Here is a 27,091-nt window from a genome sequence, read left to right on the forward strand (position 1 = left end):
TTCCCGGCAGCGTCGGGCTTCCCACGCTCCTCCTCGTGGGTGGGTGGGTAAAAGAGAGAAAAGCGGCGCAGGTTGTCACGTTTTGTTTATCGCCGGAGCCCCGCCCCCTGCTACCTCACGAGGGATGGCGTCACCCCCCCATCTCATGAATATTGAGAAGGCGTTGCTAATAGAGGGAACTGGGAGGCGGGGTGCAAGAGACGAAAAATCGCGCCGCTCCGACGAGGCCTGCTGCAATTAATATTCATAAGGAGCCTCCGAAGTGGAGGCCGGGCCGGGTGGGAGGAGGAGGAGGCGGAGGAGGCGGTGGCTGCTCGCTTGCTGCTGCTGCTCCTGATCCTCCCCCCACCCTCCAGTCCCTAATGGCGCTGGCAGCAGCTGCGCGGCGGCGGCGGGCTTGAGCCGAATGGAACGCGGCGACAGCGACGGAATGTTCGCAGTTGCTACATAATCGCGCTCCCCCCGCCCCCCGCCCGCCGCTTTGGAACGCGGCGTGTCTCCGCGTTCCACAATGGAACCTGCGCAGCAACCTCAGCGCGGGAGCAGGGCAGCGGCGGCGGCGGCCCCGACGGCCGGCAAGCGGGAGCGGCTCGGCTACGCGGGCCAGGCCGGCACCGAGGGCCCGCTGAGAAGCGGCGAGGCAGCAGCAGCCGTTGCTGTCGCAGCAGCAGAGGGTGTAGCCGGGGGCGGCCCGCAGCGGCGAAGGAGGCGAGGGGCCGCGGCTGGAGCCGGCGGCGGCGCGGCTTCCCTCACGCTGGCGGCCAACGGGACTCCGGCAGCGGCGGCCGCCCCTAGCAGCGGCGGCGCCAACTCGCTTCTGCTGCGGAGGGGCAGGCTGAAAAGGAACCTCTCGGCCGCCGCCTCCTCCTCGTCGTCTTCCTCTTCGGCCGCCGCTGCCGCTGCCGCCTCGCTGGGCACCCGCAGCCTGGATCGGAAGGCGCTGCTCCTGCTGCCCAAGCCGCCCCGGCAGCTCCAGCCTCTGCAGCCGCCGGAGCGGGACTGGGTGCGACGGGACCTCCAGCGGGGATGCGTCCATGTCTACTACTACCACCACCATCACCAGCAGCGAGGGGGCGGCGGCGGCTGCTACCTGCGGCCGGTGCTTTGCACCTTGGAGACGACGGCGGCCGAGGTGGCGTCGCGGTTGTTACAGCTCGGGCACCGTGGAGCGGGCAGCAGCGCCGTCCGGGTCTTGGGGAAGGCGGCGGCGGCAACCACCGCAGAGGCGCGCGGCCCCCATGAAGAAGAAGGGGAGGAAGAGGAGGAAGAAGAGGAGGAGGATGAAGGAGAAATGGACGGCGATTTTGCGGCAGACCCATCCGCCGAGCCCGGGGGAGCAGAAGAGGCGCTGCCCGGCCCCGCGGAGGCTTCGACTTGCCCAGCTGGCAGCCTGACCCCGATACCGGCCGGGAGGAGGCCGCGAAACCGTCGGGGGACCCCCAGCGGATTGGGGGGCGGCGTCGTCGAGGCGGCTCCCCGACCGGGGCGCTTGGCTCTCGGCGGCGGGGAGAACGGCCGCGCAGGTGGCCGCCCCTGCCTGTCGCCCTCCGACTGCAGCCCCGGGCGGGCCTTTCCTCCTCCGCCACCTGCGCAGCTCTACCTATCGGGCCCGCCGCTCTCCTGCCCGTCCCTCCTGGGGGGCTCGGACACGGAGAGCTTCAGCCCCAGCGCGGAGAGCACCTCGGACCGGCTGGACGCCTACAGCGGCGGCGGCGGCTCCTCGTCTTCGTCGGAGGAGTTAGAGGCGGACCCTCCTCCTCCTCCTCCTGGGCCGGCAACGGCGGAGGGGGAAGGGGCCGGATCGGGGCCTGGCAGGAGCCGCCGGGCCCGCCTGCCGTCGGCGCACGCGGAGAACCCCCGGGGGGGCAGAGCCGCGGGGGAGTCCCCCGGCGCGGGGAAGGCGCCGGGAGGGGATCCCTCTTCCGCCGGGGATGCCGCCGCCGCCTCCTCCCCGCCGCAGCCTCCGGCCTTGTACGTGCAACTGCATGGGGAGACCGCCCGCCGGCTGGAGCCTCACGAGCAGCCCTTGCAGGTCCAAAACGACTACCTCTCGCAGCTGGGCTTCCGGGACCTGTGGCGGGTGCAGGAGGAGGGCATGGACTCGGAGACCGGCTGCCTCATCCGCTTCTATGCAGGTGGGTGAGGAAGGAATTATGTATGAAGGGGTGTGGGTGTGTGAAAGGCGCGCATGCTTGTTTTCGTCTTCACAGGACAGCGTGGATGCTACCCAACCTTGGTGCGTTTCCTCAGAAATGAGGGTCTGTTGCAGAAATGGAGAAAATGTGAAAATCTGTTCCCGGTCTTTAGGTTAATTGATGGAGTGAGCAAACAATATTGATGCATGAACTAAAGGCCTGTGTGTGGGGGAGGTTTGGGGAGAGGGGCGTGATCACATCTTGCAAAGGTGGCAAATGTTTCCCGGCCTTGGCATTGTCATGCTTTGGGAACTTTCCAGTGGAGGTCAGAAGGTTTTGGGATTCTGACACCATTCAGTCATTTCCCCCAGTCATTTTATCTGAAGAAGTGTGCATGCATATGAAAGCTCATGCCAAGAACAAACTTAGTTGGTCTCTAAGGTGCTACTGGACATTTTTTTTAAAAAAATATTAAAATATATTTCTACTGCATCAGACCAACAAGGCTACCTACCTGAATCTAGAGTCATTTCCCCCAGTCTGCTTTATAGCTGGGTAAGGGCCTTGGGGGGAGGGGGAGGTAAGAGTTTCAAAAGGGGTGTTTGGGGAGGACCTGTTGGAAACTGTAGCTCAGCTCACCTTGAAACCTGTTTGCTGCTTAAGTGCTCTTCAGGTACATCAGGCTAACATGGAAAGGTTGTCCTCTGGGTCTTCCTTTATGCTACAGTCTTAGAACAATATATATGCTGGAGGTGAGGTCCTTTAAAATTGCTGGGGTTTTGCTTCCACGTAAACATGCTTGGAATCAGAATACCATTGTGTAGAAGCATTTTCTCCCCCTCTTCTGTTCACAGAGGCATCATTGTGCTTCTTAGCTGTTTTGTTCAGCTACCTGTGATAGGATCAAGTGGCTATTTTTCAAGTACCTGCTGTAGCACAAATAAAAACGCTGAGTCTTGTCAGATGGAAAGAGGGGGTTATCTCCTCTTAACCAGAATTGTCATCATTTTTCTAGGGCAAATTTGCATGTACGGTTTATTAATGAAATATCACATGTCTTAATCTGCTGAGTACACAATGTATGGTTCTCTACCTATTTGTAATGGGGTCGGCATCTAGATCTAAGGCCCAGTTCCAGAGTCTGTTCAACCAGTGGACTCCATGATATATGTATGGGATTGTGTTTCTTTACATAGTTGTGGGAGCGAGTCCAATGAAGTCTATGAGATTTATCTACACTTAGCATGGTTTAAGATTGGCTTCTCAATATAGACTGAAGGCAGGCTTTTGTCTTGGTCAATAACAGCACCCGAAAGTTCCTGTCTTGTCAACAACATTTATATTAGTGTTGCATGTTTAACTGCCATATAGATTTCCTTTACTGCTTGAAAATGTGCACATAGGAAGGTGAGTCATGCTTTGAATGACCTTTCGGATGAGAGGAGGAGCTCTGGGCTGTGCCATAATTGATCTTTCTGTTAAGGCACTGTGGTTTCAGGGTTAAATTGGATGCCCTGTGTTTCGTTTTGGGTGAAGCTCTCTTTCCTTGTATTGCTTGTTCCGTACAAAATGTGGGAAAGCTGCAAAGCCTGGACCCACCTGAGTGATCTGAGCTGTCTCCAGACAGATGCATTTTTTCAGCTTTTCCATTTCAGTTTTTAAATACGCTTTACTTTCTTTGAATATCAGGCAGGCCTGATACCGCAGAAGCCAAATGTAGCCCGACAGCCCCTTTTTGTCCGTATTGTGAGCTCCCTGATGTTCAATCACCATTCCTACCATTTGCCATCCTGGACAGGTGGCCAAACGAGACCCTGGCTGAGCTGTCTTCAGCTTGAATGCGTAACAGTTGTATAAGCCAGCTTTTAAGGAAATGTTTTGCTGGCCTATGTAGGCCGAGAATAGTTGTAGAGGAACAGGAGCTGAAGACAGCCTTGGTTCCAAGTTTCGGTTGTGTGTGAAAGGCATGGATAGAATCCATACATTTGAAATCTAAATACGGCCTTGTATGTTGCTGCTTCTCTTCGTAAGCAGGTAAAAGTACGTACTGGCTATTCTGTAATCTGCATTATTATTATTATTATTATTATTATTATTATTAATGCAGCATTTCTCATCCTGATGACTTCCATATCTTTTGGACTCCAACTCCCATCAATCCCAGCTAGTTTAACCAATAGTTGGGGATGATGGGAGTTGTAGTCTTGTGACATAAGGGGCGGATGAAGTTGGTGAAGGGCAACTGAATGTAATGAGAGTCAGTGGAACTAAGACTCGAGACACCCAGGTTCAAATAGCTGCTTAGCAGGGAAGCTCACTGGGTGACCTTGGACCAGCCTTCCCAGACTAATCCACATTACATGGCTGTTGCCTGTAAACAGGCATGTTCCCCCTGTCATGCAAATAATTCTCCTCTAGCAATTGTCACAATCATGGTGTGATAATAAGCAGTTGTGTTTGCAAGCTAACTTAGTAGCTATTGTAGACTTGAATGTGATTTTGTGTGTGTGTGCAGTATGTAAAATCCTTTGCCTCTTAAAGACTTACCAAATTGAGCCCTGGGGGAGAAGAGAAGATAGCTGGTCAAATACACAGAAATTAAAATAACTTAAATTGAGCATGTTAAATCAACTGGGTTATGAATGGATGTTCACCACCTTGGTGCCGTGTTTGAAATTAGCCAGGCGCCAGGTGCGTTTTGCGACTGGCGCAGGTCCAGTCGCGACCACATGGAGCTCACTGGATGGCAGGTTGGCAACTGACATCTCCATCTGGCTGGTCCCTCCAGCTTTCTTAAGCAGGTAATCAGATGAGCTTATTTGTTGCAATTATATCACACTTTTTTCTCCAAGGAACATGTGGTTCATTCCCCTCCTCCGTTAACCCCTACAGCGACCCTGTGAGATAGGTTAGGCTGTTACTGGACCACAGTCGCCCAGTGAGGTTCAGGACTGAGTGGGGATTTGAACCTGATCTCCCAGGTCCTAGTCTTAACCACTGCACCAGACTGGCTTCCTAGAGTACTTCTGCAAATTAAGCTCTATAAATTAAGTAGGTACATAAATATGGGGAAAAACCAAATGTCACTTAGAGAAGCACCTGAAATATTTTCCTTCAAGCTTGAATTTGTGTTAGTCTGGATTGTTTCATTTGATTTTGAATGTGTTATAAACCACTTTTGAGGGGTTTTTCCTTTAAAATAGAAATAAAATTAATAATAGAAATGAAATTATTAATAATAAATGTCATTGCAAAAAAAAAGGACCTAGACATTCCGTTGGGGCAACTGTAACCTAGGTTTAAGGTGCAATTTGGCGATTATCTTACATATCTGAATTTCTAACACTGCCTTCATGTATTTTCAAACCTTGTAGAGGGAACCTTGGCTGCAGGTAGGGGTAGCTGACGCAAAGCAGTTCATCCAGGCAGCGCCCTCTTGAAGTACTAAAACGCTTGGATTTCAGTAACTGTACCTGCCAAAATTCCCTCTACCTGTGTATTGAAGGTTCATAAGCCCTGTTCTTATTTGAGTCTTCTATGTGGAGGTGATGCTGTTTGACTGGCCCATTTACAACTTGCTTAAAATATCTGCTTCCCAGGGGCTTGTGTGTGCAGCGTTTTTTGTTTCTTTCTCTTTTTTTATCCCTTTGCTTGCTCTACAAAGAGTTTGCTGCAAATTATTGTTTGCCGTTAGGTAGTTCCAAGCAGGATTTTAAAGTTGTGGCTGGAGGCAATTTGCTAGATTTTAAGTGAGACTCCACTGGTGTTTTTTTTTTGGGGGGGTGGGGTGGGGTGAGGAATACAAGTACTCTTGGGCAGGGGTCAGTAACCTCTTTCATCCGTGGGCTGGTCCACCGTCCCTCAGACCATGTGGTGGGCCGGACTATATTTTGAAAAAAAAATAATGAACAAATTCCTATGCCACACAAATAACCCAGAGATGCATTTTAAATAAAAGCACACATTCTACTCATGTAAAAGCACCAGGCAGGCCCCACAAATAACCCAGAAATGAGTTCTATGAGTTGCTCCTCGAAGTCAAGTCGCAACTGTATTAACGGGGTTAAGAAAAAGGAAACAAACTTGCAAGACGTTTCCGTCTTGCGAAGCAAGCCCATAGGGAAAATCGTCTTGCGAAGCAGCTCAAAAAACAAAAAACCCTTTCGTCTAGCGATTTTTTTGTCTTGCGAGGCATTCGTCTTGCGAGGTACCACTGTAAAAGGACACATTAAAAAGGTAAAGGGACCCCTGACCATTAGGTCCAGTCGTGGCCGACTCTGGGGTTGCGGCTCAACATCTCGCTTTATTGGCCGAGGGAGCTGGCGTACAGCTTCCGGGTCATGTGGCCAGCATGACTAAGCCGCTTCTGGCGAACCAGAGCAGCGCATGGAAACGCCGTTTACCTTCCCGCCAGAGCGGTACCTATTTACTTGCACTTTGACGTGCTTTCGAACTGCTAGGTTGGCAGGGGCAGGGACCGAGCAACGGGAGCTCACCCCGTCGTGGGGATTTGAACCTCTGACCTTCTGATCGGTAAGTCCTAGGCTCTGTGGTTTAGCTCACAGTCATGTAAAAACACGCTGATTCCTGAACCGCCTGCGGGCCGGATTGAGAAGGCGATTGGGCCGCATCCGGCCCACAGGCCTTAGGTTGCCTACCCCTGCTCTAGGGCAAGCATAGCATGGGTTTTAAAGAAATACACACAAATATTAAGAGAGCAATTAACTATCTGCTTCAAATAAACTGACATTCATTCCTATATGTGCCTGTTGAATGACTCCCTCCCATCGGTGATTGGAAGTTAGGCTTAGCTGCTTTGAGATTACTTTTCTGTGGCTTCCCAACCCCCTTGCTGATGGTAGATGAAGGTTCATACAGTACTTGGAGAATGAGAAGCAATTAAAGGAGAAACCTGAGAGCACACATCTAAGGATTTTGACCCGTGTATATTTTCCTGAGAGTAAGACTCATTGACATATTGGGAGCCGAGTAAACATGCACTGTTCAGTCAGTCTTAAAATAACCTGAGCACTCTTTATTTCATTTCATTGGCGTAGTCCATGAATGAGTATATGTTGGGGTAATTATGCACAATACCTGGAGAATGTACAAAATCCTGTTGAGAGGGCATTCCCCAACATCTGTTGGCAGGTATGTATATAACTGTGTGTGTGGGGGGGTGTTACTGTTTTTGTTTTGTTATTATGGTATGTATTGTGTTTTTTATATTTAAACTGCCCTGTGATCTTTGGATGAAAGACAATATAGAAATTAAGAGAGCGAGAGAGGCTGGGGAATGTGCATAATCTTCACAGATGGATTATGTGCACAATGCCCAGGTGTTTATGCACATTAACCGTGCAACTCTCTTTACCTGATCATACACATTCCCAGTTACTGAACCCGCACTTTTAAAATCTGGCACTTGCAAGAATGGGAAAGGTTATAGTAATAAAGGTTGTAATGATGGTGTTTTATTTGAGGAGCTCTTCAGTTTTGTTCTTGAATCTTAATCCTGGGTTGATGTGGGTTTCTTTCCCTGCAAAAATGAGTTACCGTATTTTTCGCTCTATAACACGCACCTGACCATAACACGCACATCGTTTTTAGAGGAGGAAAACAAGGGAAAAAATATTCTGAATGAAACAGTGGACGTATCATTTTTGTGCTTCATGCTGTGGCCACAGACATGTGATCTGATGGTGAATTTGGGGTGACCCAATGCAAAAATCCTGAGAATCCCTGTGGATCCATGCTTTGTAACCACGTTTTTGCACCATTGCAGCCCCAGGCAACAGTGGGTGCGTGATTTTTTTTGGGGGGGACAGGCTGTAGCCATGGACATGCTATGTGCTCTGATGGTGAATTTTGGCTGACCCAATGCAAAGATCCTGAGGATCCATGTGGATCCATGCTTTGTAACCACGTTTTTGCACCATTGCAGCCCCAGGCAACAGTGGGTGCGTGATTTTTTTTTGGGGGGGGCAGGCTGTAGCCATGGACATGCTGTGTGCTCTGATGGTGAATTTGGGGTGACCCAATGCAAAGATCCTGAGGATCCATGTGGATCCATGCTTTGTAACCACATTTTAAGTGGGGAGGGAAGGAAAAACACAGAAGGCTAAGAATGCAGGAGAGGGCTATAACGTGAGGAAAGGAAGGCAAAAGTTCCCCCCCACCCACCCACACAAGCCAGCCACTGTTTAAGGATTTCATCCTTTTAAATGGAAGAAAGCATATTTGAATGCTGTGTGTCTCCAAAAACAAAAAGCAGGAAGTCAAATCAGAATTTTAAGCCGAACCTGTAATCTCTCTTCCCTTCACAAACATTGTTCCCTCCGGAGCAGGGAGAGGATAGAAGGACGCTCTGCTTTCCTCTCTACTTGCCTGGAGGGGAGGGGCTTTCCCTGCTCTTTGTTCCGTTTGAGCAAACACAGCAAGGAAACAGAGCAGGGAGGGCAGTAAGACCCTGAGGCAGAATGCAGGAAAGCACCCACTTCCTGTCTCACGGAGTTCCCTTCTCCCTGAAGCGCGGTTTGATTTTTGCCTTATTTTTCGGCTCCAGGGACCACACATTCGCTGCATAACACGCACAGACATTTCCCCTTCCTTTTTAGGAGAAAAAATCTGCGTGTTATAGAGCGAAAAATACGGTAGTTTTTAATGCTTAGAACGAACTGTTCTGCTTTGGGGAGCGTAGAGAGGGATGTGCAAGTTAACCTGCAGGCTTTTGCAAGCTCTGTAATGTTTGCAGCAGAAAAGGGCTCATCAAAGCTTAACTTTCCATTGTGAAATCTATTTATAGCCAGCATCCGTATATAATACATGCTATGCCTTATATTGTAGATTTCATTGAAGTTTCAAAGTGTGAAAACTTGCAAGTACTGTTTTGTTAAAAACTGTCTTGTTTTTCACAAGATGGGCAGGCTTTTCTCCTCTCCCCCTCCCCCCACTTTTGAAATTCGTAATTTTTTCAGGAAGGCGTGACTTAATTATGAAATCTTCAATGGGTTTATGTGTCATGGAAAAATCTACTGAAGTCGCCCAGTCAGACAACATCCTCTCAGCCAGAATGGGTGATGTCAAAAGAGAAAGAATTAAACCACACACCTTCCTTATGTATTTGATTTCCGTGTTGTTCCTCCCTCTATTTCATTTGCGTGGGTGTTAAGCTGATAGATTTTGAAATAAAAGTAGCAGAGCTGGGACTATCGGTAGGTGAACCTGAAGCATGTAGAGAAGTATCAAAATACATGCTAGTCTGTATTGTCGGATAGATTGGAAGAGGTGGAGGAGCCCTTTCCCCAGAGGCGGAGGTTTTCAATTTTTTTGAGTCCCCGGCTCCCTTGACCAACTCCCTTATTTCTGCACCACCCCTGTAGGGCTCAGGAGCCCAGTTACATCACCCCTTGCCTGCAGAGCTGGCAGCCCCTCACCCCGTTTTGAGCACCCTCCCTTGTGGAGTTATCCCTCAGCCGCCTCTCCCTTCTCCTTGGGAGTCCTCTGGGCAGCATGTTCTACTCCCCCCGGTCTCTGAGCTGCCTCCCCAGAGAGGTGTCTCTTCACACTGCCCCACAGGGCCCTGGGAAGAGGATGCTCCCAGCCTTATTGGCCCAGTGGCAACAGTGGGCAGTGTTGGGCCTGCATGGTGCAAAGGTTCCCATTCAGCACTGGGCACTTAGCTCCCAGGCAGGCACAAGGACGACCAGCGCAGTGCCTACCCGACCTCCCATTTGTCTGTCCATTCCCAACAGCAAGGGCTGGCGGACTGGCTGGCTGTGCTCCCTCACCTACTTGCTTGCGAGGCTGCCTCAGCTCCTGGCAACCAGCACCCCTGGCCAGCCCCAGCGGCACCATTCGTCTGCGGAGCTTGGGGCTGCTGCGACAAACAGTCGTGTAATCCTTTGGGAGGCAGGGACACGAGAGGGCATCAGAGGAGGGATGGAAGGAATGAGGGACAGGGGCCAGTGTTGCCCACGGTACCCCTGACCATCCTTCAAGGCACCCCAGGGTGCTACGGCACACTGGTTGAAAACCACAGCCCTAGGGATAAATGGCTTCATGTTTCACAAGCAACTTCATGGGTTGTATTTATTGAGCCGGTGCCTCACCGCCCGCCTGCTGTGCTTTTGGTAGCTGGTAGGCAAGTTTGCTAGATGTTAACTGCTTCCCTCTCTGTCCTGCAGCATTATGCTTGGATGTGTGATAGAAAGCCTTTCGGCAAGGCGCCCTCTTAAATTCCAACGTTGAGTGCGCAGTCACTAGCAGTACCCTGTATTTTAGCACCGTGGAAGCCTCTGTCACAATAAATGTCAAGTCTGCTTCATGTAGCATGAGCGCTCTCAACTACAATATCCAACTGCTCATCCTGATGCATTTATTCTCTTCTTGACACTCCTCACCTTTGTTCCGTCAGAAATTGTGCTGCTGTTCTTTTCCGTGCAGGTGTTTTGACTCTTCCACGCGCAGCGTAGGGGAAGTTCTCCGAAAGTGTTCCTGAAGTCGACAAGAGTTACCTTGCGGGCGTAACATCAGAGTCAGAAGCTCTGATGTGGTAATGCATATTGATACCTAACTTGAAAAGACTTCCCATTGGTTTCAAGGAAGAACAGCATGGAATCCTGTTCCTTACATTTAATTATCTAGTTCAGCGGTTCCCAATTAGCTAATTCCTGAGGACCACCGATTTTTCAAAAGCAAGCCACGGACTCCCTACTTTTGACAATTTTGATAACTCTATGGTAATAATAATAATATAATGTCCACTGCAAAACAGAAGCAGGTCACCTAGACATTCATTTTTAACCCAAGTTTAAGGCATGATTTGGCAATTACACATACACATAGCGTGGATGCTCGGGTTGCGAACGTGATCCATGTGGGATGCACGTTCGCAGCCTGCAGCGGCGAGTGTTGCGATTCAGCGCTTCCGCACATGCACAACCACCAAAACCCGGAAGTAACCCGTTCCGGTACTTCCGGGTTTCAGCGGGTGCGTAACCTGAAAAAATGCAACCTGAAGCGGCTGTAACCCGAGGTATGACTGTATATATATATATATATAGAGAGAGAGAGAGAGTGTTTCAGTTTCTAACACTGTGTATTGGTGTTGTAGACGAGATGTGTTTGGTTTTTTGCAGTGTTTGAAATACCGCAGCTTAACTTAACCATAACTTTTTAACCAGCCTTGTGGTTGGATTTGTTTGTTGGTGGATGAGCAGCATTTGATAAGAATTCATAGCTCAGTTACAAGCCTATTACTCTTAATTGGGGAGCAATTGGGTTGGGCTTTGCAGAATTACTACCAGTAACCATGTGAGTGGTGTACAGTCATATTTGCTTCTTGAACTCAAGTTATAAACTTCTGTTTCTGCGTAAAAATATGATAATCTCTTAGCTTCTCCCATCCAGCTTAAATTATTCCAAAAAAATTAGATGGAGGTGAATGTGACCGTGGCGAACCAGACTTTAAAATTCATACTTTGCTGTAGTTTCTTATTAGAGTTTGGAATAAGGTAGACATTTGCCAACGAGCATTTAATCTGAAATGAGAATTGTGCTGCTAAAATTACCCACTTCAGGGACTTTTGAGCACCTTTTTCTTTATAACATTAAAATGCACTTGACGATAACTATGGTACCTTAGTGCTTGGAGCATGGATGGATCTTCCATGCAAATTTCTATACACTGAAGACTTCAGGGTCAGTTGCACATAGTAGAAGCTCCCATCTGGTTGCTTTGTCACATGAACACTTCTCAAAAGCAGTTTTCCTGAAAGCTGTTTGTGCTTGATGGCATCATATACTCCTAGGGGTCATCTAGCCCAACCCCCCTTAATGCAGGAAATTGGTCTCGTTTTGACTTGGAAAACGCAGATGGGGCTGCAGAAGAGACGTCTTCATTTTCAGCTGGAGCATTTTCTTATATATATAGTTTTTTAACATATTATTTTCAACAGTAATTAAACATACTTTTACATCTTATTCAAATTTTTGACTTCCATCAATCCTGTCTGAAGATTTTCCAATCTAATCTCTCAGTATGCATTTCTTATCTTCCCTATTACATTTCAAACTCATAACCAATATCTCTATCTTTTTCTACTTTGTAACACTTCGTATATTTCTCCTTACAAAACTTCTTGTAGCCCTAGTAGCGTAATTTATTGATTACAGTTGCTCTTCAAATAATTCATATACTTCTTCCAATCTTCTGTAAATCTCTGGTCCCGCAGGTTTCAAATCCTTCCTGTCATTTTGTCCAATTCTGAATAGTCCATTCATTTCGACTGCCATTCTTCTTTCGTCGGAATTTCTTCTTGTTTCCGTTTCTCAGCTAGAGCATCTTCTGAGACACTGCAGCAGCTTCTCCCAAGCTTGAGCCCTCCAGATGTTTCGAGACTACAACCCCCATCATCCCTGACCACTGGTCCTTTTAGCTATGGATGATGGGAGTTGTGGTCCCAAAACATCTGGAGGGCCGAGTTTGCCTATGCCTGCATAACTCCCTCCAGTCCTAGCTGGCCCATTGAAGTGCCTTTTCTTCAAAGCAAGTTCTCCTGGGACCTACTTCCTAGGAAGTGTGCTTAGGGATTTCAGCCATAAATGAATACAATACTTGGAGGAGCATGTAGTAAATTGGTAGAGTCCTCATCTCTCCAGCCAGTTTTGTCCTGTTTCACTTTGCCTGGGCTGTTAGTCATTTCTTTTGAGAGCCGAAAGGCCGCCTTGCTGATAATTCTTTTGCCTTTCATCATCAGACACCGTGACTTGGAAGTTTTGTAACAACTACCCTCTTGGTGATGGCGGTATTGATATACCTTGGAGCTCTTTGCAATTAAAATATCCATCTGTTCCACTTAGAACATTAGACGCTTCATACAATCTGTCAAGTGGTGTGCGTCCACATGAAAGCCCTTGGAATACAGGGAAAGAGGATTCAAATCTCTGATCCAAACAGTTTCTCACCAGTTTTTTTTGCTTGCTTTTTGTTTACTTGAAGGGGTGTTATCTTATTGGCTTAAAAAGGCTAAATGGAAAAACTTCCTTGGATTTCATTCCCTCCCCCCCCCAAAAAAAGACCAGGAAATATGGATGGGATTCAGCATTGCAAGGCCACAGTTACCTGAAAATGCTCTCTTTCCAAGTTGTTGGTTTTAAAAAAATTCTAGAGCTGCACAAATATATTTTTATAAATACATTTCTGCTCTAATCATTCTTGAGTAACACTCCGCTTTGTTCTGAAACAATGGGCCAGTGTTCTAGATCCACCCCATGAGATTATAATTTTTTAGCATCTGGACATTCTGCAAACTTCTTCCTTGAAGTCCACAATATCACACACCCCTAATTATGTTTCTGTCTGACCCAGTTCAGATGTTCACCTAAACTTGTGTTCCCCAGCTGCTGCTCACCAAATGTTTTTGACAACAACTCCCATCATGCTTGATCATTTGTCATTCTGGCTGGGGCTCATGGGAATTGTAGTTCAAAAAAAAAAATCTATAGAGGTTACTAGGTTTGGAGAAGGTAGTGAGTTATATCTGAGGAGAGGGTCATGTTCCCTGCAATGTGGAGTGAAATTTTACCCCCGTGCTTTATTTTTGCATTTCACAAGTTGTTGAGTAATGAATAGATGCCTGTTGCAAACACAGCATTAAGCAAGCTTGGTAGTTTCAAAGTTTTTAACTTTGTTTATGTAATAAAACTAAATAAGCATGCAACGTTAGATGCATACTTCTTTTTTTCCAGGAAACCACATCACTGTCTGTAGGTGAGAGAGTAGAGGGTAGCCTCACCCATGGTTGGCATGTGGTTCCTGGAAGATTGATCAAAGGTGAATATGACACTCTTGCCAAGAAAGGTTATGAATCTCTGCTTTAGATAATTGCGAGCAAACCAGAGGGCTGCAAGATTATCCGCTTTCTTTTGTGCATAAGAGGAGTGTGAAACATTTCCTTGTATTTTAGAACCATCTGCAGTTCTGCATTATATTCCATTGTTGGGAGCTATGGTTTATTCTAACCAAAGTTAGTAAAAACTAATTGGGGACCAAACTGTGGTTTCAGGTCTTGGTTGTTGGGTGACTTTAGAACAAACCACGGTTTTCTGGAGTCCGTTTGTAACATGGAAAGAGGAGGGGAATTGTGCAAGCCCAATATTTGTTTTAGCTCTTTTGCAATGATCTAAAACATAACTTAGATGGCATGAACCAGACTTAAGTACAGTGGTACCTCGGGTTAAGTACTTAATTCGTTCCGGAGGTCCGTTCTTAACCGGAAACTGTTCTTAACCTGAAGCACTACTTTGGCTAATGGGGCCTCCTGCTGCCACTGCGTCGCCGGAGCACGATTTCTGTTCTCATCCTGAAGCAAAGTTCTTAACCTGAAACACTATTTCTGGGTTAGCAGAGTCTGTAACCTGAAGCGTATGTAACCTGAAGCGTATGTAACCTGAGGTACCACTGTATGTATCCCATGTAGGATAATGGTTCAGCTCTTTTGTTCCTTCTTAGCATGCTTTAAGAGTGATGGGGGACACTTTCTTAACACAGTTCATTTGTACCCCTGGCTGTCTGCACGCAGTGGATTGCACATTGAATGCTTTCCTTGGGAACATGTGGTTCCTGCTCACTCTTCTCTTTTGTTTATTGGCTTTAGCTGAGGCCTAGTGTTGTGTGAGCTTATGTTGGACTATGTGGTGATCCCTCCCCGCCATGTGTGAACAGTTGTACTTAGGCCGGGGCAGAGGGATTGTATCCGTGGTATATTTTAACTTTTAGTTGGTAGGGTGGGGTGCATATGAACACAATAGATAATAGACACATGAGCTTTTGAGGGAATGTTATAAGTGATTTAAAAGAACACCCTGCTTCTTTTGAGTAGCAAGGTGTCCTCCTTTCCCTTTCCTCCTGCCTACAAATGAGATATGGAGCACAAGGAAGGGTCCAGCAAAAAAACAAGCCCTTGCTTGTAGTATTAGCCTGACCCCATTCTGTAGTCTGGGGCTATCTCATCATGTATTGTGGGTTGGCTTTGCTGTTGAAAGGTTCTGTGATATGGTTCTGTCCATTCTCAAAAGAAAGAAGGTGGTCATATTTTAGCTTTAAAAAGAAGCAAGATATGATAAAACTTTCCCCTGTGCAACTGGTCCCCTTGCTTCTCCCTCCCATGTAAGTACGTGAATAAAGCAGGAAGTCTTCCATTAACCAAGTTCCCAGTTTTGTCTTAATGGGAAACCGTAGCTTTAGAACAAGTCAGGTTATGGAGACGTGTTTTGAAGGTGGCTTAATACCCTGTGGTGTTCCAAAACTATTATCCATGGTTTCCTGGTTTGGATGAAATGAGATACCCAATGAAAGACTTCCTGCTTTGTTCACAGCAATAGGAAAGCCCCATTGTGGACCACGGTGTAATTTCAGAAATATACTAAATGAAATTTCAGAATTAAAATAGAAAATGCCTATGAAGCTGAGCTCTTTGAACTTGTCCATTGTGTGTTCCAAAGTGACTCTGCACAGCAATATATATGTACCAAAAACCTTTGTGGAAGAGCATTTGGCCAAGGTTTCCTGAAGAACCAGTATAGCTATGCCAGACACAATTTGCTGTGGCTCCTGTTTGGGACTGAACTGCAGGCAGGGCTTCTGTTCAGCTAGACTGCCATGCTTGAAGTTCTGGCTTGTAGAAATATCTGGACTTCCCCTCAGCCAAGGTCCTTTCCTCACTGTGAGTGGCTCGCATGCCTCAGTGTGCGGAAAGGTGCGCACACTTTTCAGCGTCTGATCTAAACTGTGTAGAACGACAGCTTCCTCACGGAGGATGCAACAGTTGTCGCTTTAAACCCCTGTGTTATGTAGCAACATTATTTGAGCAGGAAGTGACTAACGACGGTGTTGTGCTAATTTTGAAATTGCAGTCGGATGTTGGGTAGGTGGAATTAAGCATTCCAGCTACTGTTTCCTTTTCACAAACCCTTCTGTGATGATATGGGGATGATGATATGGGTCAAGTGAGTTTGACTGAGTCGAGCCTTTCCTGGTTGAACTTGTGGCTCACCTTGAATTTGGAAAGGGGTCATGGGGCAATGCTCTTAGCCATTGGGCCACAGTGCTTTGTGTTTATAGAACAGGTTGCCCAAAGCGCTTCATGTACGTAATCTCATTAATGTTTTCATCTGATGTGGAGCAAAGGCTGAGGGGAGGAAACATAGTGTTTCTCCAAGAAGCCACTGGGTAAATTATCTGATGAGAGAGCTTAAATCATGTTCTTCCTGGATAACAACTAGGGCTGGACGATATATCATCCCAAACTGGTTTGAAGTCCATGTTGTGATACCGGTCTCATAATTCTTGACCTGGCAATATATCGTGAATCATGATGTGCGTTAGGGCTGAGCCAATGTGTGGCTTTCAACTTTGTGATATATCACAAGCTAGACATTGCAATATACCGATATATCATGATGTCAGAAATAAGGATGTATATGTATATGTAGAGTGGAACAGGGTAATGTCCTGGAAACTGCTGCTGCTTAGCGGGTCTAAACTGATAACATTTTTACTTCTAACATATTGTTATAACTGTTATTTTATAGTACAGTCGTATCTTGGTTTTTGAACAAACTAGTTCTCGAACATTTTGGCTCCCAAACAGTTGAAACCTGGAAGTGACTGTTCCGGTTTTCAAATATTGTTTTGGAAGCCTAGCATCTGAGGGGGCTTCCGTGGCTTCCGATTGGCTCCAGGAGCTTCCTGCAGCCAATCGGAAGCCGCGCTTGGTTTTCAAATGCTTTGGAAGTTGAACGGACTTCCGGAACAGATTCCGTTCAACTTCCATGGTACAACTGTACAGAGGAGCAACAGGGGCAGAAGGACTCATGAGAGAAGCGATGACTGGCTTCACGGTTTTCCCCACATCACAATATTTTTCATAGCACACTCACACACCGTATTTTGCAATATATTGCCATGTTGAATATTATAAAACTGTTACTATGCTGTGGTCTTCAAACTAATTTTTTGATAATGTAGTGATACCTTGCCCAGCCTGAGTGTGTGTGCACGTGCGCGCTATGCAAAAATCACGATGTGGGAAAGACTATGAAGCCAGCCTATGCCTCTACATATCTCCATCCTTATTTCAGACATTGTGATATATCGGTTGGTGCAGCCAACTGAATACCCACCGCCTCGGCAAGATCCGTGCCACAGTAATGGAAGTCTCTCTAAATTCAGCGCCCATCTTCTGCCTTTCCTGCAGGGGACTTGAAATGCTTAAATTGGCTTCAGGTGCTCAATCACAAACGAGCAAAGCATATTCTTCTCATCTGAAGACCGAGGAAGAACCAAAAGTCCACGCTGGTTATAGGAAATGCCTTTTATTTACTTCATTACAATTGTGTCCCACCTTTCAGGGTACAGATTCTTCCAAGGCAGCTTGCAAGTAACATTAAAAATAAATTATGCCAATGCATAAGAAGGTGTCAGGATCTCTCCCACGGGGCAGTAGGTGGTCACTGGTCTTTTTCTTAGGGGGGTGAACTGTCCAGCTGGCTCTGATGAGGATTTTGCCTGCCTGCCTTCTTTCCTTCCTCTTGTTAACCTGCCTCCCTTAGATACTTTAGATTGTTATAAATATTATTGATGGAACAGGGGGATCCTTCTGATCTCCCCCCCCCCCGCCCACCGAAAGCTGAGTCCTTTCTCGGTTTCATTGTTTTTTTCCTCCTCAAAGGCAAGCAAAAGTAGGTCTCTCTCACCTTGACACTCTCTCCATTGTTAGTACCGAAAACAAATCTTTCAGTAATAAGAGGACGCCTGATGTTTAGTAAACAATATTAAGACTGCAGTGTGAGTTGCATCTAAATAGGAATTCCCATTATGCATTACGTTGCCGCGAGGATGATTACTTGCGGCTTCCTGACCACTTAGTCTGCTTTTCTGCAATTCAGAATAATGAACATATTAATCAATGCCACTTCACTCGAGTTAATTTGTTCTGTGAGTGATACTGCCGTGCCTGGTTAGCGAAAGTGGTCTGTCCACCTTTCTTACTCCTTTTGCACAAACTAGTTCACTCCTAACCAGGGCAGAGTCAGGGGATGTATGTTGGCTCTACTTACTGCCGTTGTATTTGTGTCAATAAGTGTTCATTTATTGCCACAGCGTTATCCTGCAAGCGTGGCAGTACATCAGATGTGCAACATGTCTTTTTCTTTTTTCTAAAAAAAAATGCATCAGTAATGCAGCTTGAAGGGACGCGGGTGGCGCTGTGGGTTAAACCACAGAGCCTAGGACTTGCCGATCAGAAGGTCGGCAGTTCGAATCCCCACGACGGGGTGAGCTCCTGTTGCTCGGTCCCTGCTCCTGCCAACCTAGCAGTCTGAAAGCACGTCAAAGTGCAAGTAGATAAATAGGTACCACTCCAGCGGGAAGGTAAACGGCGTTTCTGTGCGCTGCTCGGTTCACCAGAAGCGGCTTAGTGAACCGAGAAGCTGTACGCCGGCTCCCTCGGCCAATAAAGCGAGATGAGTGCCGCAACCCCAGAGTCGGCCACGACTGGACCTAATGGTCAGGGGTCCCTTTACCTTTAGTAATGCAGCTTGAGCATATTTGAACATTCATAAATTTTCTCTTGTTTTTCATGGAGAGGGTCACTGTGAAAAGAAAACTAAAGCCAGAAAGGACTGCAGCTCTTCTATTTTAGTAGCATGTGTCCAACCTAAATGACATATTTGTTCTCACACAGATTGCAAGAGACGAGGTTTAACTGAACATCTTGCACTGTTCTGCAGGATGCTTGTTCTGAATGTTATGTTGTTGTTTTCTTCACAAAATGATCTTGCAATCTTAAGAAGGGGCGCAATTAAGGGGGGGGGCAGGTGAGAAGAAATATCTCCATTAATGTATAACTCGAAAGCAAATGCAAAAATACATATCTCAAGCGTTTCTCTAAAGGCCAGGCAGTGGAACGAAAACTGTAGGCTGAGTTACTGAGTAGGCAGCACAACTCATTATCTTTGTTAACCGAATTTATAAAGGCCTGCTTCTCGGGGGGGGGGGGAGGAGAAAACTAATCCCCCCCCCGTTGTCAACTAATGTTGTTGTCAGGTATCTAGTACGGTCACTCCCAGACTCTGTCCCTTGAACAAAGAATATTTTGCCAGTATTCCGTTGCCACTTTACGTAAAATGCTGGTAGATAATTCTGAATGCTTGAGAAAGAAATGCATTTCTAATCAGAAATAATCACAATTTAGGGGTGCATCTACTATAGCGTACGCTAACCCTTCCTGCCTAGGCGTATATACAAGGTTTTGTTTGTTGCCTATCCTGAAACGTTAACCTGTTTTATGTTTCCTGCATTCCGATCCATTGGTGTATTTGCTTGCATGCAGGCATGAAACTATGTTTTCCTCGCTGCAAAGGGAATAACAGCTGTAGCTGTTTCCCTGTTGCCACCCATATTTTGGGACAATCGCTTGGAGTTCATCTTGTTACAGCCAGCTGAGTATCACAAACTAAATTCCTGAAGCAGAGTTGTTAAGAGTCTCCTTCCGAGGGCTTCCTCCAAGGGCTACGAATGATTGGCGCTTAAGAGCTGTGGTAAAATGAGGATGCGCCGTGCACTTAAAGTAGATTATCGTTCATCTTCAGACTTGGTCCAAGTTAAGAATGAGAGATTATCGTGATAGATAGTGGCTGTTGCATGCCTTTGCTTTCCTGCATCATAACAGCTGCTGAGATTGCCGTATGCATGCGACCACACTTGACTAGATAACTATATGCCAGAAGGCCTGAACTTCTGTAGTAAAACCCAGAGATATTATAGCTGCACTGAATTAAAAAGGTGTCTACAAAAGAACACATCAAAGTACAGATTTCTTCTGTCTGCATGTTCCTGGTAATTAACAGATTTGTAAAGGGGTGGAGATGTGATATCCCTGGGCTGGTATTTGACCAGTGTTTCCCAGACTTGGGTCTCCAGCTGCTTTTGGACTACAATTCCCATGACCCATGACCACTGGTCTTGTTAGCTAGGGATGATGGGAGTTGTAGTCCAAAAACAACTATAGTGGGGAAACACTGCCTTAGACCAAATGAATGCCCAATCCATTTCACTTCTAAATAGTTTTACTTTTTATTGCGTTTCTATTCAGTTTCACAACTTTGATGCACAATCTGCATGCATGACTTATCCCTGATGTACAAAACAATGAATTTGCACGCATGGACCTGATTGCAATTCCTCTGACCCACATTGCTAAGTAGGCATTAATGTTGCGTTGCTTGCGGAAAATTGTTTTTAACAAAGTGAAATATCTGTAGTTGGTGATGCTAGTAGCTCTGCCATTGAAGATGAACAGTTAGTACTATTCTGTTTCAGCAGTTGAGTTAGTATCTTTTGTTTCGGCTATTGCGTTAATACCCCCTACCCCACCTGCCTCCAACCCTGGTGTTCCAGATGGTTCCCTGGGCAATTGCCTTTAAATCTGGCCCAGTGATATCCAGAATAAGGTCTTGCTTTACAGGTCATCCACCTAGGTTAAAAGTGGAATTCAGATCTTTTGTGCTGCTGTTGGCTTGCTTGTTGCATAGTTGATACCCAGAGGCAGACGTTACTTCCTGCCAAGTGAAGTGTGCCCCAGGGTTCTCTTTGACAGTGGTAACTTATATGTGATTTCTCCATATTACGTTTCAGGATTTGCATGCTGCTGAATCCTTATGATGTGTGTATGAGAGCGATATACAGTGGCACCTCGGGTTACAGACGCTTCAGGTTACAGACTCCGCTAACCCAGAAATAGTACCTCGGGTTAAGAACTTTGCTTCAGGATGAGAACAGAAATCGTGCTCCGGCGGCACGGCGGTAGCAGGAGGCCCCATTAGCTAAAGTGGTGCTTCAGGTTAAGAGCAGTTTCAGGTTAAGAACAGACCTCTGGGAGGTCTGGCAGGAGTGTGGTGTAGTGGTTAAGAGCGGTGGATTCGTAATCTGGGGAACCGGGTTCGCATCTCCGCTCCTCCACATGCAGCTGCTGGTTGACCTTGGGCCAGTCACACTTCTTTAAAGTCTCTCAGCCCCACTCACCTCACAGAGTGTTTGTTGTGGGGGAGGAAGGGAAAGGAGAATGCTAGCCGCTTTGAGATTTCTTCGGTTAGTGATAAAGTGGGATATCAAATCCAAACTCTTCTTCTTCTTCTCTGGAACAAATTAAGTACTTAACCCGAGGTACAAAAAATGGCTCTAAAAGCAGTTTCGGAGTGGAAAGCATTCTGTTCTCCCTTCTTGCCTATGCACACAGGACTCAAATTGTGTTTCTGTGCTCCTCTTATTTTGTAGGGTTTTGATGTGACGCCGCTGAGGACATGCTGCGTTGCTAAACTCAAGAATGAGGAGTGCCAGCCTTTCGGCACCCTGTTAATGACATACTGTGGCTTGGAGTCTTAAGGGAAGGCCCTATAGCTCAGTGGTATAGCATGCTGAAAGTCTTTGGGTTCAACCCCCAGCGCCTCCAGAAGGATTGGCAGTTTTCAGCGTCCGAGTGGGGTGTGTCATAATTTTTCTTTTGGATAATGCATGTTGACGTGTTTTTGGGTGGGTGGGAGACAAAAATGGAAACCTGAAATGCATCCAAAACTGTCTTAACAAATCTTAACTAACTTCTCCACAAACTTGAAATGTATTGGCATGTAAAACTGTCGGTGACATTTAAAAGTCTAACTGCCTTTCCCAGAAACAATAATGATCAATATCTGCCTCATGAAGCTTCCGTGTCGTGAAGCTCCTAAGTAGGCCTTATTTTTTACTGATTGGGGGAAAAAAAATATAAGAATAACTTTTAATAGAAACCATCAACAGCGTTAGTGAACAAATAAAAAGATGCATTATCTGGGCTTAGGAGTTGGTTGTAGGCCTACGTAAAAACCGGGGTGGGGACGGGGGACGGGACCCAATTCATTATTTTTGCAAATAAAAAGCTCAGAAGAAGAATAAAAAGTTCTGTAAGGAGTAGCAATAATTGTAGATTAACAGCTATCCAGGTCACATTAAATGCTTTAATAGTATCATCGTATGTAGTGAGACAGTGATCTTATACACAGTAATCTATGAATAAGCCCTGTTCATTTGGTGGGGCTTGCAGTCTGCTTTCGCGATAATATTATCTACTGTCATTATCCTAAACCCTTATTTTTAATTATACCCTGCTGCATTCTGCTCAGTAATACACCTCTGAAAATCCTAAGAGTACTATTTCTTCCTTAAATTGCCTGGAGGATCTGTAGTTTCTAACGTCCTATGGGAGTCCAAAAATAGAAGGCTTGCATGATTGAAGCTAGACTATGGCTTTCTTTCACACGTTGACTTGTTACTTGATTTGTGAGTGCATAAGAAAGAAAGAAAAAGCACAAAAATATTTTGCAGTTCATTTTGAAAGAGAAAATATTTCATACCTTTAAAAGGTTTTGCTCTCAAAACTTCCAGTATTTGCATTTTAGGCCTGAAGGATGAACAAAAAAGGAGGTTTTTGCTACTGTATATTTGGGTATATCTCCCTCTCTCCACCCTTCACATCTCTATTTTAATTGGACTTGTAAACCATTAATCCTGCAATGGTAGAGTTGGCTCCAGCAGTAATCTGGAGGTCAGTGCTTTGTGCAAACACTCTTAACTCTTCTGAATGCTGATCTGTTTTGGACCTTGTGAGTTTTAGATGCTAACCATGTTCTCATGGTAATCTGCGGTTGGTGATGAGCACAAGTCTTAATTCCATGGGTTGGCGCTGCGTTAAGGGAGATTTATTTATTCTCACAGAGATCCTGGTTTGCGGCCTCTGTTATTCAGAAGAGATACACCCCAGAATGTTTTTTTTTTTTTTTTGCCAATGGATTCTCTGTGGATTCCATGTTTTCGATGACGACACGAAAACATCCTTTACATTTTATTACGTAATTGTAATTGTCGCTACTTTGAAGAGGCCAATAAACCATTAGTGACAAAAACTGCTTTAAAAGCCTGATAAAACCGGGTTTCCCAAACTTGGGTCTCCAGCTCTTGTTGGACTACAGTTCCCATCATCCCTGGCCACTGATCCTGCTTGCTTGGGATGATGAGAGTTGTAGTTCAACAACAGTTGGAGACCCAAGTTTGGGAAACCCTTGGATAAATTCTTGGATTCACCAGTCATTGCTAGTCAACTGTACGGAGCCTCCCAGGTTCAGAGATGGTAAACATCTAAATATCTGCTACCAATGGGCCTTTCAATGAAAGATGGCTGTTGGTTTCATGCTCTGGTAGTGCACTTCCTGAAGGTATTTGCCTGGTCAGTGTGGGGAAAGAGCACTGTGGCAGAGCTCGTTTATTATGGATTGGATCCAAACTAAGTTAGTCACGTGTTAGTCAATGGAACTGAAGTGTGACTAACTTTGTCTGGAAACTAGTTTGAAAAGTGTTCAAATGGGTCATGTTGCACTGCTTTGGAGAGGCCAGGCGTTTTCAATAAAAGTATATAGCTAGATATTCATGTTTTATTCTGTACTTGGCTATTGGTGCAGATACTTATGGGCTGTTTGATCAGGTCTACTTTGTGCCTTCTCCTAACTGAACTTCCTCTACTACTTTCAAAGAATATGAGCCGCCTTATACGCTGTTTGAAGGGTTTACAAAAGTGCAAAAGTGTAAATACTCTGCGAAAACAATTACTGGTATTTCTCTGTTTCCCTCTTGGTGTTGGGGAAAGGTCCATTGATCCAGGGGAGGTTTCTGTTAGTGGAACAGGAGTCAGCTCTCCGTGCCACTTCTCATACCTTTCTGAACGGTCTCCCAACTCTGGAGAAGATTTGGGGGTGGCGGGAAGGAGATATCATGAGCCCCCAGCCCTGTTGGGATTTGACTTGGATTGGAGCCTTCCGTAAGTGTGAAGGCCAACTCGGGGGTGGGGGTGGGGAGCCCAATGATTATAAGTACACAAGGCAATTCTTGATCCTGCCCTGCTCATCATCTTTGTTCACTGTGATTCCTCACTCCTCACTCAGTTGGTAGTTGAGTTCCTTTGCACATTTTTAAAAAACATTAAGTTGTAAACAAGGGGCTGCATGCGACAGCACTTGGAAAAATCCCCCTGCAAAGCAGGTGGAATTAGAAATCATGCGGACAGTGTCTTGTGGATAGATATTCCCCCACTATCAGAGCACGTGGCTGAATAAGAAGGCAGTGCATGCTCTGCAAACAACCACTGAGAAGTTGGGAGGTAATGAATTGGCAAGCACTGAATGTCACTATTTAATTGCATAGTGTTTGGGGAGGGAGAGAGAGAGACTCCCATTTTTGGACTGCCAAGCAAGAATGTACCTGTCCTATTTGCATTTCTAACTATGTCACACTAAATCACTTTCTGAGAGGTTGCTGTATCGGACTTGCTACTGTCTAGCTTGCCTAAAAGCAGTTGGACTTCTAAACTGGGGAACAGGCCTAATCTTGAGGAGCACAGGACCAGTTGTAATGCCAAGGTTGCAGGTTTGATGGGGATAGCTGCATATTCCTGCCTTGCAGAGTTGAACTAGGTGGTTCTCAGGGTCCTTTCCAGCTCTACAGTTCTGTGATTCCAAGCCTCTTTGAGGCTACATGCGCAGTATTTGAGCCATTGTGTTAGAATTTCTGCCATCTGTACTCTAGTAATACAGATTGTTCCCTTCATGTATAAGCATGCATTATGCAGTTTAGTCATCTCAACTGAAGTAGGGCCTATTGTGAAAGAAGCAATTAATCAACCCAATGTGATCTTGGGCATGTTCTTGAGACAGCAGTGCTCTCCTTTTCAAGCGCAATTAATATATTTCCCTCATATTATGGCTGCCGCTGCCCCATGAAACCTTCCGGGAAATTCCAGCGGCTGGTGGCTGTGGCCAAATGTCCACAAGGAGCTGTATTTCCACCATGTATCAACCCACCACTGCATACTTGGTCTCCCTGTTCACATTGAGGAAACTTTGCCTGTGTTGTGGAAACAAACCACACAATGGGGGGGCTGATCCTGACAGCAAGGTGTGGCACCTGAATGGGAGGCTTCGTGCCGCAGCTACAGCAGAGAGGCCATTTTGAGTGATTCCTGCGTGGCAGCTGTGTTTTGAGAAGCAGTTGCAAGAGCAGCCACAAGTGACCTGTTTTGCTTTCATGATGAGGAAACAGATTTGTCATTACATGTGCTATTTATTTTTTAGTTCAAAACAGGACGCTAAACGCACAGATGTCGTGGCGGGAGTAGGTATGGCTGTTAAATGTCCTGTTGGATCCCAAGTAGAATTGGTTAGGGTGTGGTTGAGTGTGCATTTGTGACTGACTTGTGGACAGTTTAAAATGGCCATGTTTTGTCACTTGCAGAGCAGCATTGTAATAGCATGTATGCACATTTTTGGCTTGCTGTGGAAAATGGCTGATGGGGTGTTCTGATTCTTCTTGTTGACCCAGTTGAAGATATTGCCATCACTCCTCTCTCTCTCTCTCTCTCAATAGGAAGCTCAAATTCTTGGTCTCTTGCCTTGCTGAAGTTTGTGTGTTAAAGACTGGTATCACATCTAGGGCACGCAGTCCGGAAGTCATCTCTCTCTGATCTAGAAAAATGTATGAAGTAGGGTTTCTTGTTAGCCTGTGCATCATTTTAGCCAAATAACCAGGAATGGACAAGTGTGTCTGTCTGTGTGTGTGTGTGTGTGTGTGTGTGTAAGCCTTTGTAGGACTTTGTTCAGAGCTTTTTGGGACAGGGGAAGGACGCCTTTTAAAATATCCTGCCAGCGTTGTAACACATGCCCACGAACCCATTCTGCAAGTTTTCTTCAGACCCTATCTTGACTTTAAAAATGTATTGCAGGATTGCGATAATGGCATCGTCTCGAGGAAAAGGGAAGAGTGTCGGGAGAAGTCACTGGGTATTCTTGTTCGGCACAGACACTTGGAAAGAGCCCTCTTTTTTCCCCTTTTCATTTGTATGCTGCCTAATTATATTATCAAATAAAAGGCTGAATCCATTAAATAGCCTAGCCTTTGTGAAGCCTCTGAATTGCTTTTAATTTAGCGGCTGCACAGAAGCTGAATTCGGGGCATTCATGGGCCTGTACTATCTCCTTGACTAGCTGCCAGGTCTATTCATGTTGTTCTGAGTGCAGGAAGTTCTCACATTCAGGAGTGGACAAGGGGGAGGGCAGGCTGAGCTTGTGAGCAAGTGAAGGCCTTTAAGAAAATGTGTGTGTGCTCTGGGAAGGTAGTGAGAATTGGGCTTAAATGAAAACTTCCACTGCTTCCTTGGGGCCTGTTTACAGATGGCTCAGTATGTGAGTAAAAAATGAGAATAGTTTTGGGCAACCACCGTTCGAGAGGGATGCTGAGGAAAGGGGTTCTGTGGAAAAGTTAAGGTTCAGAAAGCAAGTCTTGTAAGGAAAGTCTGGGGGTTTTTTGGGGGTTAGTTTTAGTAGGAAAATAAACCAGAGTTTGGGAACTTCCAGATATGGTTGGACTACAACTCCCATCACCCATTGCTCCTGTTGGGGCTGATAGGTATTATAGTTCAGCAATGTCTAGAGGGCCACAAGTTCCTCATCCCTGCTTGTAAACAAAATAAGTGGCAAGGATCAAATCTCTGCAGGAACTTCATATTTTAATCTGAACACTTCCTCTCAGTAAATATGCTGCAGGTGAGGTTTCCTCAGCAGTGTGTTTGGTGCTGAAAACTCACGCCTGGGGCTAAGCCCTGTGAGCAGTAGAGTTCATAGCACACCTGGCCAATTGGCTGAAGAAAAAGATAAAAGCTGAATACTGCCCAAACCTTAATCTTTCGGTGACCTACTGAATATATGAAATTGAAACCACGGATTTGCTGTTTAATACACAAATACTGCCACTCCTGATTGGGGAAATGTCATCTTTTAATATTTTGACTCTGTGCCTGTTTACAGTAACTCCGCAG

The 27,091-nt window shown here is 46.0% G+C and overlaps 1 protein-coding gene across 3 annotated transcripts in view; it reads left to right on the top strand.

Annotated features, from left to right (window-relative positions):
* Nucleotides 1-323: 323 nt before the first annotated feature.
* PHLPP1 (PH domain and leucine rich repeat protein phosphatase 1) overlaps nt 324-27,091 on the top strand; it is a 162,402-nt gene continuing 135,634 nt past the window's right edge. For all 3 annotated transcript variants that reach the window (XR_014222287.1, XR_014222288.1, XM_082234161.1), the window contains exon 1: nt 324-2,135. Coding sequence is in view for 1 of the 3 variants with exons in the window: in XM_082234161.1 (XP_082090287.1) it covers nt 512-2,135 (1,624 nt within the window). In the remaining 2 variants the exon portion in view is untranslated. The remainder of the gene's footprint in view (nt 2,136-27,091) is intronic.

This window comes from Podarcis vaucheri, assembly GCF_965113315.1.
Source record: "Podarcis vaucheri genome assembly, chromosome: 8".
Lineage (NCBI taxonomy): Eukaryota > Metazoa > Chordata > Lepidosauria > Squamata > Lacertidae > Podarcis > Podarcis vaucheri.